Genomic DNA, 18,237 nt, shown 5'->3' on the forward strand with positions numbered 1-18,237 from the left:
GGAATCGATGTTCGCTACCATCAGAAGAAAAGCAGATCATTCATATAGATGCCCCCATGAAGCTGACACCTCGTGTGGTGTCCCATTTCTATGATGAGAAGCTGAATCATTGGCCTATGGTGCAGCCCTTTTAGATATGGTGCTGCAACTTTTAAAACTGATATTTCAAAAACCCACAAAGAGATTAAATGTATTATGCTTTGATTTTATTTGGAATCCTAGGAGAAACATTCTTAATAAACTCTTAAATTCTTTTCCATTAATGTCATTTAAGTAATGAATTTATAAAGATTGAATTGATTTGTTTATATACACTCAACTGTAGAAAAATTACATTCTTTTTGTTTGTTTGTTTACACCATCAAATGCAATCAAGGCAAACAAGATGGTTAACTAAAATGATTACTAAATGCAGCATTAGCTGATGGCTTTAAATTTAGAATGTGTTACTGATGTCAGGGCTGATTAGATTCATTCTCTATCTAAAACCGATGCTATTAAAAGCTTTGAGCAATTTAGATGTAGTCACTGAGTAAAATTCCAGCGGGGGGAGGGAAATTCTATCGGGATTGATTCTCCTGTGGTGACTTTACGTGTGCACGGATGTCTGGGGGGATGGGGTAGGAAGAAAGAAGAGGGTGCAGGAGAGGTGGTTGGTTGGCATGAATCCTAGAAAAGGTAAATAAAGAGCCTTGAAATAGAAAAAGTACTCATCTTCACAAAGGGAATCCCAAATGGCATAAGGATACAACTACTGACCATTCCTGTTTCAGAACTTTCCAAGAAGCAAGGCAAAATAAACGAAGGAGAAGCAAAAGGTTAAGAGGGCATCACACTTTAGTTACTCCTCTAGAAATGAACCCACAGGGAAATCATGGTAGCCAGTGGTGGGACCAACAGTTTTACTAACAAAAGGAATGTGTGGTAAAGGAAAGGGTGATAGAAACATGGAATGAGTATGTCCTGAGCACCGCCAGAACCTAAAAGCACACTGGAGTGATCAGGCCCATCAAAGTGCCAGGGAGAGTCTAGTGGAAGAACAGTCCTTGTGCTCCAAGGAAAGAGTGAGTCTCTTCCCGGGGCTCCTACAGCTGGACTTAGGGAGATGTTGCAGGTAGCTGTGACTTCAGAAAGGTGTGCCACTGGGACGGTACACCATTTCCAATATCTGTGCCTTTAAAAGGTTTTATTACTGGCCCAAATGTCGGGAGATATTTTAAATGGGAGGGAAGACATTGTTTCCTGGATGGAAATTATCTGGATATTTAGATTCTACTCCCATGCAGGGCTGCAGGAGAGGGTGTCTGTCAGTAGGTCAGCTCTAAGCTGGAAGGTTCCTGTCATTACAAACGAAGCTTAGCCATCTCTAGGAAAAAGGCAGCAAATAACTTGGATCCTTCTATGTAGTTCCACCTAACAAAAGAAGAAACAAAGAGAAACACTGTTATTTCCATGCAAATGACAGGGCAAAGTAGCCTACAATGTAAATAGGAAGGTTTGGTGATGGAAATTCAATCGCCAGTATGTAGCACGTCAGAGGGTTACCATGTGGAGACTTGGGGTTTGTGTGGTGAAGGACTGGCCCCTCCGAGGAATCCGCTAACCTGTTGATTTTCTCATTCTGAGAGTGTTCCCCATCATCAACAGCACCCAGCGGGAGCATCATCACACTCTTTTGGATGATATCCTGGAATATTCTGGCAATCGGTATGGTTGAGCCATCCCGGGTCATGTCTGGCTCTGTTCCAAATACTGAAACACAGGAAAGAAGGCATTCGAATAAAAGAATGACAACACTACCCCTAGCGATCTTCTCAAATGCAGTGTTTGCTTTCTCTTTTTTCTTTTTCTTTTGTATTTAACCACTAAATTTGGTGCCTGGGTTAAGTAAGCTTCTTGATATCATGCAGTTTATATTCTAAAATAGTCACTAGAAGCAAGAAGAAAACCATGGTTGCCTTCTTTACAATTACCTACTTGGGAAAAAAAAAAAAAAAAAAAAAAAAAAACCTTATGGGGCACCTGGGTGGCTCAGTCTGCTGAGCGTCCAACTTCAGCTCAGGTCATGATCTCACAGTTTGTGAGTTCAAGCCCCACATCGGGCTCTCTGCTGTCAGCTCAGAGCCTGCTTCTGACCTTCTGTCCCCTCTCTCTCTCTGCCCACCCCCTCAAAAATGAATAAATGTTTAAAAAAACCTTTTTAAATAAAATTTTTATTTTGAATTGTAAATTTTATAGAAAAGTTGCAAAAATAGTACAGAGTTCCCATATGTTCCTCACTTTGCTTTCTGTAATGTTAACATCTTATATCAGTTAACATCTTATATCAGTAAGTTATAAAGAATAAGAAATTAATATTGGAATAATATTATTCACTCAATTCAGACCTATTTGAATTTCACCAATCTTTCCCTTTTTCTATTCCAGGATCCAATCCAGAATCCTAACTGCTTCTTAACTCTCCTCTGGTCTGTGACACTTTCTCAGTCTTCCCTTCTCTTTCATGACCTTGACCCTCTTGAAGAGTACTGATCAGTTGTTTTGTAACCTCATCTGGGTTTGTCTGATATTTTCTCATGATTGGAAGAGGTCATGCATTTCTGGCAAGAGTATTGCAAAACAATGTACCTACTTTTATGGTTGCTTCATGAATTAAATATTTGGAAAGCGGGACTTCTTTGGTTTTATAAGCAATATATAAATAAATAGCTGTATTCAACTGTCACCTGAATGTTGTTGTTTTTGTGCTCAGCTGTCAAGGTAGCCCATGGAATAGTTTTCATGGATATCCTAGGGTCTAGAGACATGAGTTGAAACCTTCGAGGCTAGGGCACAAGGTGCCAGTGATGGAGGGGAGATGCAAAATAAAGACACAAAAGATAACATGCCACATGTTCTTTATCCACAGAGCGAGGTGTGAATGTGAGTCCAGGTGAAGAACTGGCTGTACACACAAATAAACCAAAAGGTGCCTCATGCGTTCCTGCGAGAGTATTTCAGGTCTTTACTGCTGACCTGGACATTTCAATCCCACATCTGTCCTCAGCTCGCAGGGCACTTACCTTCCTGACTCTTCTTTCTCTCTTCCTGGTTTCTACAGTTTGGTGGTAACACCCTGCGACAGCCGGAGCAGCAGGAATGATTGCGTAGACAACTATGGCTCTAAGTCTCAGACTGTCCTCAGACCTGCCCTGTAATTTTTATGGTTTTATTTTTACTATATTTTTTAAATAAACAGTGGTGAAAGCGGAATGGACCTTAATTTTATTTATTTATTTCGAGAGAGAGGGAGAGCGGAAAGAGGATCCCAAGCAGGCTCCACATCCAGTGTGGAATAGGACGCAGGGCTCAAACTCACAGTTGTGAGATCACGACCTGAGGTGAAATCAAGAGTCGGATCCTTAACCAACTGAGCCACTCAGGCGCCCCCTGTCCTCTAATTTTTAATGTCCCTGTCCTTGGTACAGATAACCCTGGTAAAGTGTCACTGTTCCCGGGTGGTCTGAACCTCGGAGTCCAGCTCAGCTCTGACTACTGTGGGGCCTGGCCTGAGGCCTCACCCAGGATATAACGCCCACAGGTCCATACAAACACGTGTCAGTGTTTTCCCACTTGGCTTTTGGGGAGACTCTGAAAATCCCCCTGCTTTTCAGAGATTCCCCTACTTTGCAGTTGTGGGCAGTGTCAGAAGCCAAAGAGACTAGGTATTCCTTCTCCCCACCCAGGCAGCCAGGGCCCAGGCACGTGTCCCGTGCTCACCAACCACACGATCCGGCCCAGGACTTGAAGTATGTGCCATCAAAATAGGGACCAGCGAGAAAATCCCAAGTACAGCTCTGCTGCCTTCTCTACCCTTGGACAAGCAGAGTGGCAATAAAAAAAGACCACTGGTTTTAGAGTCAGATAGGCTGGAACTGAGTTTATGTGTTTGGTAACTTTGTACAATGATCTCCTCCCCAGGAAGCACCTCTGTGGAAATCCCACGTGGCCTTGGAGCCGTTTGCATCTATGGACCTCACAGAGAGTGGAATTTGAAGACCCAAATATCGTGAGGATGGGCCCACAGTTAGACCCCTCCAGGGTGAGCCTGGCTCTTGGGAAAGGCCCGACCTTCATGTAGTGGGTCTCTTTCCCTGTTCTCCACCTCGTGCTGGCCTAAGGCCATGAAAACCCACCCCTCCCTGCGACCAAGAAGAGTGAATCCTGGGGAGCCTGGGGGGCTCAGTCAGTTAAGCATTCGACTCTTGGTTTCAGCACAGGTTATGATCTCACAGTTCGTGAGCTAGAGCCCCATGTTGGGCTCTGCCCTGACACCACAGAGCCTGCTTGGGATTCTGTCTCTCCCTCTCTCTCTGCCCCTCCCCTGCTCATGGTCTCTCTAAATAAATTAATTCATTAATTTAATTTAAAAAAAGAAGATGAAGAAAAGAAAATCCCCACAGGGTGGCCCATTGTAAGCTTGCTCCCTCCATTAAATTTTAGCTCCTTCCTCATTTTTAACCCCAGAGTTCCTTTACTTTCATGCAAATTCAGCTGTGCCCTTTAAAGGACATTTTTATATGTTGGCCATCACTTCCGTAAGTATCAGAGGCTCTCAAGTCCACCATTTTGCCCCAAATTCAGGCTTCCAGACATAAACTCTAATCCTGGCCTTGTCACTTCCAGCTCAGTGCCCTTCAGCAAATTCCTTAATGTCCTCCAGACTTGATGAACCAGGGGAGGCTGTTGGTAGGGGCGGTGGGACAGTGTGTATGAAGAGCCCTGTGCATAGATGGCGCTCAGTGACATGGCCTTGGTGGAAAGGAGGGCCGGCCTGAAATTTGGAATGTGCTGCCTTCTCCACTGCCCCACCAGGCACCACACCTGGTCCCATGGTAAACTGGCAACTCGAGATATCGCAAGTCTAACCTGTTTTGATGGCTCTTTTGGCCGCAAGATACTGATTATCTTTAATATTTGCCATCCACGGCTGTAGTCCCAGTGTCATAGAAACAGTCATCTGGTTGGAACTATTTCTTTTGGAGAATATATGTTCAAGATGCTGCTTCACCTGAAAAGGAACATTTTCATTTGTAAGAGAACATGTCAAGGTATTCTCACACGCAGTGACTATATAGCAATTTTTCATCCCAGCCTGACAAATTCCAGTGCTGTGATTTTGCCTTCATTCTTGCAGAGGGGCCTCAGGGACAGAGAGCTTCAGTGGTTACAGAAACACTTGTCTCAGGACCCTGCAGTCCTCAGCCCTCCGCCCACCCATCCTGACCACAGTGTCAGACTTCTGACGCCTGGTTATTATGAATTTTGTTAATTAGGAAACAATACAACTTCTCAATTTGAATATCCCTCCTTTTTAACTTGTCAGTACCTTAGTGACTATTGTGGGAACATTATGCATTTGGAAATTTCTGGAAAGTGGGGGCAATTCTGAGCTAAGCTATAAAAGAGCATTTGATCAGAGTCCTTCTCTGTCCTCTGGGCTCCATTCCAGTTGCCACAATGGAAATTCTCCCAAGAAAAACTATACTCTGAAATATCCCTCCCATTCATTCCTTCAACAAACATCTATTGACTGCCTGTCATGTGGCAGGAACTGTCCTAGGTGCTGGGAACACAGCTGTGAGCAAGAGGAAGACAGGCCTGCCCTCCTGGGGATTCGTATCTCCTGAGAAAGAGAAGGAGGGAGGGGAAAAAACAGGGATAGAGACTGGGAAGGCGGGTATTTTGGGATGTAATTAGTGCTAAGAAGACAATAAAAGAGGTCAATGAGAGAGAGTTGGGAAGAGGTGTTCTTGGAGCCCATTTATCCAGAGCCTACTTTCTGTTGAACTGGAGGTAAACTGATGATAGGTTGATAATTTGGACATGTAACTCCTTCCAGATAACATTTTCATTAAAACGGCTGCTTTCAGAGTACTGATTTCAGACACCAACGGGCAAACTAACTACAGGCTTGAGCATTTCCGGCTCCATCCGGCCGTAGGCAATCAGCTTTTCCATCTGTGTGTAAACCAATCTTGCCTTTATGTCAACTGTTTAATGTAAAAATATTTCCCATCACTCCAACCCCAAACGGTTATTTGTCTGACTACTGTAATTGCATACAATTACAGAAAGAGATTTCACCAAACAAAAATTATATTGGTTTCTTGACGTGTGTTACAATCCCTTTTATGTTGGGAAAAAATGATACGTCAGTGCCAACAACTGAATAGCCCACTAAGCCATGGGAGGCGGCCCTCAGAAATGGGCCAATGCACATCTGTCACCTGTTTTTCCACCACAGACGTATTCATGTGAGGGACCAGACGGATTGAAAATTTTCCGATAACTCGGCCAGGGATGACGGTTTTAGCTCCAGGCTCATCAAATGCACCCTCAATCCCGTGGATTGACAGCGATGGGTACCTCCATAGGTGCATTAGAATTTCCTCCTGAATTAAAATAAAATCATTTTACTAAATTAAAGAAGCTCAAGTAAAACTGTTCAATTGTATCGCTTGTATCGCCGATTTCTGTGCATCTCTAGCACTGTTTGTGACAAGCTAATTATCACCTTCCTCAGATGTGTCTGGACTAGCCAGACAAGTGGGATTTCCCCTCCAGACCTGAGACACTCTGCTGCCTCTGGCTGACCGAGCCGCTCCACCGAGGAGGGCCCCTCGTTGCTCGCGCACTCAAGTTAATAGATGGCAAAGGGGCCCTTTCAGAATTTGGGGCTTGATTATGAATTTCTACCCCAATCATCACGATGATAAGTTGTGTAGTGAAAGCATTTTCTTTTTTCAGAAGGCTTCAAAGAACTCTGCGTATGGTTGAGCCAGTTTTCTTTGCTGCTGTGACCAAGGTGGAGCTGGTCTGAGGGAAGAGATATACTTCACGGTGACAAACTCTGTCACATCTGTTCAACAGGGTTCCCCTTCTCCTGGCAGGTCCCCCAGCCACCACACACCAGAGCAGCAAAGGTTTTAAAAAGAATAAGAAGGAGAAGGGGAAAGAAACCATCCAAATTTGCCAGAAATGAATGCTTTGGGCTCTGGTTTACTTACACTGAGGCGGCAATGTAGTAACTCACAGATTAGCCCCCAGGGCTCTTGATTTTGTCTATTTAAATGAACAACTGGGGGTCTTGGAACGGGAATGATCAGACTCTTCTCAATCTTTAAGCAGACAGAAAGCGCAGACAGCTGAACGCATTGGGTCTAATAAACTGATTTGGAAAAGCATGTCTGTGAGATGGGTGGCTGCCCCAAGGTTACATGCCCGAGGCCAGTACTGGGCAGACCCCACACAGACTTCTGGTTGATCTAGACCTTAGGGAAGTAAGTGGCCACGAAAGTGAAAATCTGCCTCAGAATTAACATCTGCTTTCAGTTCTGAGATGTGTGGATGAGCAGAACACAGTAAATCAGGAATTGGGAAAATATGATTTATTACTGTCATTCCTCTTTCAGATCAGCCATCAACTTGTGAGCATACCTTGGTGTCAAACAGAAATTTCTTAACGTGGCTGCTATGCCGGTATTCCTCCAGGTCCAGATCAATGGCTTTGTACATTTTTCTCTCTTCTTCCGTAAGAGGAGCCACTTGGTCATAGATTCCAGGGATCAGAATATGACCAGATGAGTCCACCAGGCTGCCTGCAAGGGACACGGGAAACCAAGCCAGGGAGGGCTTACGAGTGCACCGAGGTTCCGGCCTGGGCGCGGGGGCCCGGGTGACTCCTGTGGCCGCAGCGGGCCTTGTGACGGGCCCTGGTCCCCCCGGGCGGAGCCGCTAGCAGCACTCACGTCTCCAAAGGACAGAGCTGGTCTCCAGGCAGACTCAGCCTGAGCCAGACCCATTTTAATGTCTACCTCATCAGTGCAGGGATGGAAATACAGGGGTCTGCGTACATGTAACTGGGTAGGACTTAGCTGCATGACACTGGTCCTCAATTGTACCTTCTGTATCAAAAACAAGGTTCGTTTTTTAAATGTTCATCTATGCTGAGTTAAAAAGTAATATATGTTCATCATTTAAAAACTTAACTATGAGATGCTGGAGAGGATGTGGAGAAACGGGAACCCTCTTGCACTGTTGGTGGGAATACAAATTGGTGCAGCCGCTCTGGAAAGCAGTGTGGAGGTTCCTCAGAAAATTAAAAATAGACCTACCCTATGACCCAGCAATAGCACTGCTAGGAATTGACCCAAGGGATACAGGAGTACTGATGCATAGGGGCACTTGTACCCCAATGTTTATAGCAGCACTCTCAATAGCCAAATTATGGAAAGAGCCTAAATGTCCATCAACTGATGAATGGATAAAGAAATTGTGGTTTATATACACAATGGAGTACTACGTGGCAATGAGAAAGAACGGAATATGGCCCTTTGTAGCAACGTGGAGGGAACTGGAGAGTGTGATGCCAAGTGAAATAAGCCATACAGAGAAAGACAGATACCATATGGTTTCACTCTTATGTGGATCCTGAGAAACTTAACAGAAACCCATGGGGGAGGGGAAGGAAAAAAAAAAAGAGGTTAGAGAGGGAGAGAGCCAAAGCATAAGAGACTCTTAAAAACTGAAAACAAACTGAGGGTTGATGGGGGTTGGGAGGGAGGGGAGGGTGATGGGTATTGAAGAGGGCACCTTTTGGGATGAGCACTGGGTGTTGTATGGAAACCAATTTGACAATAAATTTCATATATTGAAAAAAAATAAAAAATAAAATAAAATAAAAACTTAACTATGTATGGATATGTCTATACAGCATTCCTGAGGAACCAAAATCATCATTCTCAGCTCCCCCCCCCGTAAGAACCGTAATATAATAAGTACTCATCTTCAATCAAAAGTATAAAATCCTTGAGATCAAGTCTATGAGGCATACATGATGACTACAAATGCGTTCATAGTGAATAGGCAGATATACCAGTCTTTATTTCTGAAAGAGTTTGGGGATTCATAGGAAGGGGGGAGAATCATCAATGAATATCTACAGAGGAAGTAGATTTAGTAAAACACTGCTCACTACCTTGAAAAAATACTTCTCAAAGCAGCAAGTAGACTAGTGGAGATGGTGAAAAATGTAAGCGGGACATCGAAATTTCTCTTCAATCCACGCGGGACTCTTATTCAAGTGAAGACACTTCGCAAAACATATGCCCCACAGGCATAATGAGATTGTAACTTGACAATGTCAAAAAGCTACTGTGACGCACTGTACCTTGAGGGCTTCCTGTTAAAGCTGACACTTGACAAAGCTCGGGGCTGGAGGCTCTGTGAGCACCGGTGTGTCCCCCCAGTTACGGGACACCCGCTGTGCTCAAAGAACCGGAGGAGTGCTGGGGACGCTGAGGATACGTTAAGACCCTGCTTTCGTCAACAATGGTGCCATCTGTGGCCACACAGGCTGAATAGCAAGTGTGACCCGGCACAAGCAGACCAGCGGGTGGTCTGGCTGTCTGCGGGCACAACGGGATCCAAGGCAAACAGGTTACCAAAACCCACAGGACCAGTGGTAGGGTGGTACGTAACAGGTGTCCCAGCACTCTGAGGCCATCCTCGAAAGCAAGACCCCAAGTTTCGAGGGCATCAAGGCAGCAAAATGAGAAGGGAGGTCTTCGCTGTTCTGGTTTTTGACCACATCCTCCTTAGCCCCTCCCCGGGTCCCCTGTGTACCTCACCCAAACTTCCACAGCCACCCTGGGGATGGTATTGCAGACCGCTATCCACCTCCCTGCGCTACTGCGTTATGGGATTCGCCGCATTTAGCCCAGCACAGCCTGTGTGAAATACGTGATACAAACCAATTCATAAAATTGAAGTTAAAAACTAAGCTGGGTGCCAAGTGATTGGGACTGGCCGTCACTGGCTTGCAGGCCATGCTCTGCACCCTCGCCAAAATCAAAACCGAACCTAAAAGCACCACCAGGAATCACCAGGTCCTCCCTTCGGGGCACGTCCCTAAAGGTCTGCCGACACTCTTGTACGCAAGGACAGAGCTGCAAAAGTGCACGAAAGACAGACCCCGTCCGTAATGCGGCTGGAAAGACACAGGGTAAAGAAACACGTGAGGGTCCACGAGCAAAGAGCTGTGAAGGGGAGTGGACACGCAGGAGCAAGGAGCAGGCAGGGCGCCAGCCAGGTTGTGTGGGACGCGACCGGCACGGTCTCGATGGCGAGAAGAGATGGGTGTTCGAAACGTCAAGGTCAAAACAATGAAGACCTGAGACACGCCAGCAGCCAGGATGCTCAGTGTCCGTACGGGACACTGAACCGGGACATTGTTCCTGTCATTTCAGGCAGCCGTGCCAGGCATCACCGTGGGGATGGGAGTCAGGGGTCCTTGGCAAATCAGGCTGTGACGTGAGCAGGGGCCTTGCCTCACGCTCACTGCACTTGGCCGGGGCCCGGGTGCGGTTTCGAGTCTTGGAGCCTGTTTTCTCAGGATGCAGGACAGCCGTCCCAGCTGCTGGCGGGACAGAGCACAGCCGACACCCCCCCGAGTCCCCCGCCCCCTGCCCCGCGCACCCACCGTCAGGGAGATTCACAGGAGGCTCAGCACGCGGTGGCCTCCAGGCGCCGCAGGACCGGCCGGAGGGAAGACACCGCGCGCATCCGTGCTTCTGCCCCACACGGCGTGTTCTCGCTGCGTCTTTGCCCAGTCCTCCAACACCGAACGCGTCGGCAAGAAAAAGGACGTTTGCCAAGAGTTCATCTCCCCACCCCCTCCTCGTTTCCCACTTGAAATCACCGTCCTCCGAATGGGATGTGATTTCTGCAGCCACGAGGGCCTCGGCCGGGAGCCCAGTCTGGAAGCGCAGGGGAGGCGGAGGGTGGCGCCTTTGAAAACAAATCAAGTAATCCTTGATCCTCAAGAGGCCCCTTGGAATCTGACGTTTGGTAAAAGCGCCCTGGACCCGGTGACCTCCCTGCTTTGTGGCTTTTAGGTGAGGGCAGGGAGTAGGAATGCCCACAGAGGAATGCCCAGGAGCAGAGGGCTCTGTGCAGACTGAGTATGTCCACCCCCACCTCCTCCGACCTCCCATGTACACCCCACTCTAAGCCTCTTTGAAAACAGGAACTTGCGGTGTTCCCAGGGCCCGGGGGAGCTCCCTGTATCCCCCTGGTGGAGACTCCATGGCTTTCATACCGTTGGCACTCAACACACGTTTATGACTCATTAGCACTCATGGTTACCGGGATCACACAGACAAGGAGCGAGGACAGAGGGATTAGGAACTTGCACAAGGTCACACAGCAGCACCTGACTAACGTGTCGGGCACCTGCCAGTCTGCAGGGGGGAGAACCCAACAGAACCCGCTCTCCCTGACATCCTATCGCGCAGCGGCCCTCGGGGAGAGCCCGGGAGCCAAGATGCTGTCGCGGTCAGCAAGCAAAATCCCTGCTTGTCATCTGATCAGTGCTGCAGTTCAACCGTATGTCCTTCAGGTCTTTCTACAAACCATATGAAAGCCATATAGAAGACCCAATCCAGAGTCACTTCATTATGGATTATTTGATTTGTCTCAAAAATAAGAGAAAGTGAAACCATGTGTTTTTCATTCTGTTCGTGATCCTGATCGGATTGTTCTTAACAGAACCATATGCATTTGTAGGACTAAACAGAATTCTATGCCTGGGCGAAACCATACAGTCTAAGAGGATGCAATGCAGCAATCGTGATCGGGGGAGATTGAAATGTACCATAGAGATTTGATGATGCTGTTCTTAAGGAAAAGAAAATTAGCTCTGGTAAAACAGAAGATTAACTCTTTTTCCCCCCCACAATACCGAGTTGCATGCTATGTGAATTCTTCTGGAAACAATTTAAAAACTTTAAAAGAGAATGGATTGTTGTATTCCGTCTGATATTTTCAAGCATGTGAGATATGGTCTAAGAGTTATATTTTAGGAAAAGTAGAAGGTCATAAAGGAATATATAGATGATAGATAAAGAGACAGAAAGAACAGGGGCACCTGGGTGGCTCAATCAGTTAAGCGTCTGACTCTTGATTTCGGTTCAAGTGATGATCTCGCAGTTCAAGTTCCCCATCAGGCTCTGTGTGGACCGTGTGGAGCATGCTTGGGATTCTCTCTCTCTCTCTCTCTCTCTCTCTCTCTCCCACCCCCCCATCTGCCCCTCCCCTCTCATGAGCTCTTTCTCCCTCTCTCTCTCTCAAAATAAATAAACTTAAAAAAAAAAAAAGACAGACAGGACAGACAGATGGGAGATAAATGACAGATAGCGTAGCTAGATAACAGATGATCGATGGATAGATTTCATTATTTACTTTGGGGAATGAATGAGCAAGAAGCTTTACAAGTAAAAACAGTTCTGAAGACCCTAATGGCGCAGGTGGACTGATGGTGCCCTCTCGAGACTGCCGAGGCCAAGGGGATACAAGCCAGGGGGCCAGAGGTGACGCTGTGTCCACACACGAAGAAAAGAGACTTTTTCTAGCTGACTCCCATAGCGGACATGCTTTTTGGGACATGTCTGGCCCAAAAGGGACACATTGCAAAACTTTCACAGAAGTACCCTTTGTGCCAAGTGAAGACAGATCCAAGTATTGTGGGGTCTGATGCTTCCCCTAGAACCTCTTCTTTTAAAAGAACACCCAATTATAAACACAAAAGCACAGAGTCCCTGCCAAGCCTGCAAAAGGGGCTCATCCAAGTGAGGCCCCTGAAGATGAAGCTTCCTTGAACTCCCGGGATCCAGCCGGATGCTGGGCGGGCCGACAGAAGCAAGAGCTACAGGAAGAATCAAGGTGATCAGGGTGGGCACTCTGGCTCTCTGGAAACACGCACACGTACACATGACCTCCGCTTCCGTACCCCAGACACGCTGCAAGGTCAGGGGCAGGCAGCCACGGGCAGACCCACGGGAGTCCTTGTGCCACTGGGGGCCACAGCAACCTGGACAAGAGGAGCCAAGTGGTGCTGATGTATTTGGCATCACCTCTGGATGCTTCTCCAGAAGGGTCTCTCCGCTAGTGACCCTGAGCGTGGCCAGTTGTGTCACAGTATCCAGTAAAAGAAAAGGGGGTGAATTGAGGAAGAGCTTCAGTCCATGAACGAAAGTAATGTGGACTCAATAAGCCCAAGGAACAGTTAGCCAAAGCGGGGGAAGCTAGGAATACGGTTCTTCTTCTACTCGACCCTTACTCAGAACTGGCTCGGAAGCCAAGGGAGGAGAGATGCACTGAACCAAACGGAACTGTATTCCAGTAGGTTCCCCAGTGGTTAAAAAGTGAAATGAAATAAGACATTACCAAGAAGTGCAACCAAATCAGCCATTGGCTCATGGAGGATGCCACCGAAGGTTCCTGAATGAAAATCTTGATCTCGGCATTTCACCTGGAAGGCAGGTAAGAGAGAAGACAGGCGCTTACCCCTGTGGTAGCTCTGGCAGCAGCTATCACGTGGTCGGACACACCCCACGTGCTGTCCCTCAGGACTCCGGTGGATACTTCCCGGTCACAGTGCGTGGGACACCTCCCGCATCTTCATTTCCCGTTCTTTCCTGCATCCTCTGAAGCTGATTTCAGTCCCCAACTGTCCCTCCAACATGGCTCTGTCTGAGGCCAGCAGCCCCTTCCCCAAGGGGCTGACGTCTCTGTAGCCCAAGTCTGCCTGTTCCTCAGCCCTCCTTCCAGAAACCTCCTCTTTGTCCTTTTCTTACAACTCCACTGGTGTCTCCATTGGTAACTTCTTCCCTGCCTCCCGCCCTGGAGCTCCGTCCCTGGCTCCTACTCCCTCTACACACAGAACTTCAAGAACCCCTTCCCTCGGAGGTGCCCGGGGGGCTCAGTCGGTTAAGCACCCAACCCTGGCTCAGGTCACCATCTCGCCGTTCATGGGTTCGAGCCCTGCGTCGGTTTCCGTGCTGACAGCTCAGAGTCTGGCACCTGCTTCAGCTTCTGTGTCTCCCCCTCTCTCTGCCCCTCCCTGGCTTGTGCTCTCTCTCTCTCTCTCTTTCTGTCAAAAATAACCATTAAAAACATAACAAAAATAAAAAAAGAACCGCCTCTCTGTGCTTCATTTACCACCTCCACACCCTTCAGTGTCCATCCCTGGAGGTCTGGCCTTTCACCTACCACTCACCTGACCTCAAAATGTTGGTTGCTTCTGGTGCATAATACTTTGGTGTGCTCCCAGTTTCTGAAATCCCGTAGATGTGGAGGGGAGCTGCGCCTCTGCTCCCACAGCTACCTCCTACCAGCTCACCCATTTCCAAAAGAAGAACAGACACGGGTCCTGTAAACCTGTCACCTTAAAGTTATCTTTGACTTCAGTGCACCCCACACCCAATCTGCTACCAGCTCCTAATGAGTTGCGTTGAAATGTCTCTCTGGTTCGTTCCCCCCATCTCTCCCGCCAGGTTGGTCTTCCCCTCCTCCGGTCCATCTTCAAAGCACTGCCAGACGCATCTTCCGTTGAGTCACTTAAGCTTCAAACCTTTACTTCATGAGGCAGTCACACTAACTAAAGCACTGTGGGGCCTGCAGAGTCCCACCTCCAAAGTCTTTGCCACCTTCCCTCCACCCCCGATTCTCCTGTCACTTCCTGCACCTGCTCGTGGCCTCCCTTGACCAAGCCAAGATCTCCGCACCTGTTGTCCTCCTGTCTCCCCTCAGCCCTGCATCGCCCATCACTTCTAACTGTCTGTGGCCAGTGGTGCTCTTGGCCGTTCCCTCGTCCCTCCATCACACCGCCTGGAACGACCTCAGCCCTGGGTCAGCCCTGCCCACTTGGGCCTTCTCCTACCCTGGCTACTGAGCTCGGCTGCTAACAATGACCCAACTGCAGGGCAGGGGACTCTCCCTGCCCAAGCCTCCCTGACACTTGATCATGATCCGGTCCCTTCTCCCACCCAGTCCCCAGTCACCCTGTGGCAGGCAGACGTACTTCCTACTCAGCAGAGACCCAGAGACGCAGTGGGACAGATGTCCTGCACGTTCTCCCTCGGCAGTGTCATCCTGCACCTGCTCAGAAGAGCTCAGGACCCCCCGCCCCGCCGCCGCCCCCGTGCCTTTGCTCTCATAAACCCCCTGCTCCCTCAGAGCTTTTCGGTTGCCTCCTGAAGGTGCCCAGACCCTGTGCCCCTCTAGACGTTCTCTCATGTCACGCCTTCTCAAGGCCAAGTCTTTGAGAGAGGTTTCCTCAAGGACCTCGCTGCTTCTCCCTCCCATGTCTTCAAGCATCTGGGTCTCCGGGCAGTAAACTCCTCGAGGGCAGGGGCTGTTTCAGTCAGGCTGTCTGGCCTGGGATTCGGCATCCTCACACCTGGTGAGCAGAAGGCACACGCTGCCATTTAAGCGCCTGTGAGTGCGTGAGCGTTTCCACCTTCTCTACACCCTCTCATGCTCACAGCCGTCGGGTGTGGACAGGGCACGTGTGGCTAGTGTGCACACTGTTGCACGAGGAAACACGAAGTGGCTGAAAACCTACTGATCTCCCAGGGAGGGCCGTCTGGCTCTAAAGTGCTATCGTATGACTAGAAAAGTTAAAGGAAGCCGAACTGGACCACCTACTCAGGGATCCCAACGAGCCTGGGAAGGGATCACTGGGCCCCCTTTACAGGTAAGGAAATGGAGGCTCCGAGTGAAGGAGCCTGCACAAGGCTGCACAGGGAGTGAGCCAGAATTCCCATCAGCCTCAGCCATGCGGCACCCCCCTCCTCCCCCTGCCATGGGGCTCCTGCCCCTCCTTTCGGCAGCCTGGGCCCCATCAGGCAGTCTCCTTACCCCCTGCACTGCTCTTCTCACCTCCAAACTCCACAGCCGTGCTTCCTAAACCTTTTGGTTTTGTGAGTCACAAACCCCTGTATCCTCTCTCCAGAAAAATGCACACAGCACAGCCACTCTGTTTGGGGAGCTTCCTGAATCCCCCGTCCTGAGACCTCCGTGACCTCTGTGACCCGGCCAAGCCTCCAGGTCAGAACTCTCCTCTCTCAAGAGCTTTCTCTCTTCCCTCCAAGATCCCAGGATGGACTCCTCCCTCGCCCTCCTGGAGCTTGCAAATACCTCCACCCTGAAGTAGCTGTTCCCTCTCGTGCCGTAGGTGAGGGCCGGCTTCCCCTGGTTGATCCACAGGTTATCTGAAATTACAATGTAGTCTACACTGGAAAAGAACCGGTCCTTTTCTTTTCTGACCAGTTCCTCCAGGGCAACAGAACCGGCTTCTTCCATGCCTTCGATGATGAATTTGATATTCACGGGGAGATCCTGAATCAGATTAACAACAGAACAAACCATTCTGTCAAAAACTTGCACAACATGCCCATTCATCTTTTCGGATCCAGAAGTAGTTCGCGTGTGACATAAATCCATCACCACACGCATTCAACGTACGGGTTGTCCACATACCCAACGGCTCCATTTATAACAAAGGGGTCAGACCTAAGACCAGGAAGCAGAATTCAAGGGAAGGCCCAGCGTACGGCCTCCAGCATGACCCATCGATTCAGCGTGGACCACAAAGGACTCAGGGAAGGAATTCCTACCGAAAAAGCAACGTCTACACTTCAGGGCTCGGCTGGGCCGCCACAGAGATGGGCACCTTCCTCCTTCTCCCCAAAAGGAACCTTTCAAGAAAGGTTACTCGATTACAAATCTTTTTCTGTTCTCGTAATTCTGAGCGTGATAAATGAGAACTCCTTCCTTTGAACGACTGTCTAATGTTTAAGCCTCAGGATAATTTTTATTTCAAGTATCTGTTATTTTTCAGCTTTGAGTTCAATCTGCCTTTTAACTTATTCAAAGGCTTTGATCTTGCAGCAAAATGGAACTCAGGTTTTTCTCTAGCTAATATTAGGGCACAGAATAGCTCCTTTAAAATTTTTACAATGTGCCTTTCCCCCATTCGGTTTTGATCTTTTTGTATCTTTATAATTTATAACTTCATATCTTTGAGAGCCACATGAAGAGGAGAGGTCAAAGTCTTTTCCTGGAGCATAAAACATGCACAGGAGAACTCTAGAAGTAATTCCATGCAGATAATCGATGGCACAAACATACTAATTAGTTTTAACGAGTGGGATTGACTCACCAAAGATTAACAAAGGCAGGATGAGCGGAGGATTATATATTAGAAATTAAGTGACCTTCGGTCATTCAGTTGGTTAAGGGCATTTGGGGATAACGATTTGTTCAAATGTATCCCTTGGGTACATTTATTTCTATGTGTCTTAAGAAGTTAAGCTGAAGTTCTGAAATATTAATATTTGAAAGCTCTTTATTAACATTTAACTAGAAAACAATTGCTGAGAAGTAGTTGGAAAGCTTAAGAATTTTCTGGCAAAATGTGATTAACACAACACAAGCCAGTAGCTGCTACGTGTTGGGGGAGGCAGACGGCACAGCTGTCCGCTCTGTCACTGACACCCAAGGCGCCCGAGACGAGCTGCTCCACTCCTCGGCCACTCACCCACCCACCTATGCGGTATGGGTGTTAACAGTTGTCTGCCTCTCGGTGAAGTTAGCCACTGAGGTGAGGTGCATTTGCGCGCTCGATAAGCAAGACAAGAGAGAGGACGGGAGGGCAGAAGAACAGGAGGGCACCAGCAAGGAAGAAAGCACACTGCAAAGGGCCTCACACTCCCGGGCTCGGAGCTCCTCCTACCTGGGACTTCATCTACTCCACTCTAGGTTCCTGAGGTCGAGGGGACTATTCCTATTCACACGTCAGGTAAATGAGGCTCCAAGAGATTAACTGATTTGTCCAAGGGCAGTGAACATCTCCTCTGTTTTTGTTTTGTTTTTTAATTTTTTTAATGTTTTATTTATTTTTGAGAGAGAGACAGAGACAGAGACAGAGACAGAGTATGATCTGGGCAGGGGCAGAGAGACAGGGAGAAAGAATCCACAAAGCAGACTCCAGGCTCTGAGCTGTCAGCACAGAGCCCGATGTGGGGCTCAAACCTGTGAACCATGAGATCATGACCCAAGCCGAAGTCGGACGCCCAACCGACTGAGCCACCCAGGCGCCCCTCTTCTGTTTTGTTTGTGATCATGTGCATTTCAGAGTTGAAATTTAAAAAGCAAAGCAAACTTTGGCCTTTATATATAGGAACTTTATTATAAATATTTCTTTCTCCCTTGGAAGGAAGGAAGGAAGGAAGGAAGGAAGGAAGGAAGGAAGGAGACAAATAGAAGGAGGGCGGGAGGGAGGAAACAGAGAGAAAGGGAGGAAGGAAAGAGATAGAGACACAGAGGAAGGAAGGAAGGAAGGAAGGAAGGAAG

At 48.1% G+C, this 18,237-nt stretch overlaps 1 protein-coding gene across 2 annotated transcripts in view; it reads right to left on the reverse strand.

Annotated features, from left to right (window-relative positions):
* Positions 1–449: 449 nt before the first annotated feature.
* The window catches only part of CNDP1 (carnosine dipeptidase 1), a 31,643-nt gene continuing 13,855 nt past the window's right edge, over positions 450–18,237 (reverse strand). For both annotated transcript variants that reach the window (XM_049620107.1, XM_049620106.1), the window contains 7 exons: positions 16,021–16,221; positions 13,267–13,351; positions 7,480–7,640; positions 6,270–6,434; positions 4,909–5,050; positions 1,605–1,752; positions 450–1,413 (listed from right to left, as the gene is read on the reverse strand). In XM_049620107.1, the coding sequence (XP_049476064.1) occupies positions 1,344–1,413; positions 1,605–1,752; positions 4,909–5,050; positions 6,270–6,434; positions 7,480–7,640; positions 13,267–13,351; positions 16,021–16,221 (972 nt within the window). In that variant the 3' untranslated portion in view covers positions 450–1,343. The remainder of the gene's footprint in view (positions 1,414–1,604; positions 1,753–4,908; positions 5,051–6,269; positions 6,435–7,479; positions 7,641–13,266; positions 13,352–16,020; positions 16,222–18,237) is intronic.

Source organism: Panthera uncia (genome assembly GCF_023721935.1).
Source record: "Panthera uncia isolate 11264 chromosome D3 unlocalized genomic scaffold, Puncia_PCG_1.0 HiC_scaffold_8, whole genome shotgun sequence".
NCBI classification, from domain to species: domain Eukaryota; kingdom Metazoa; phylum Chordata; class Mammalia; order Carnivora; family Felidae; genus Panthera; species Panthera uncia.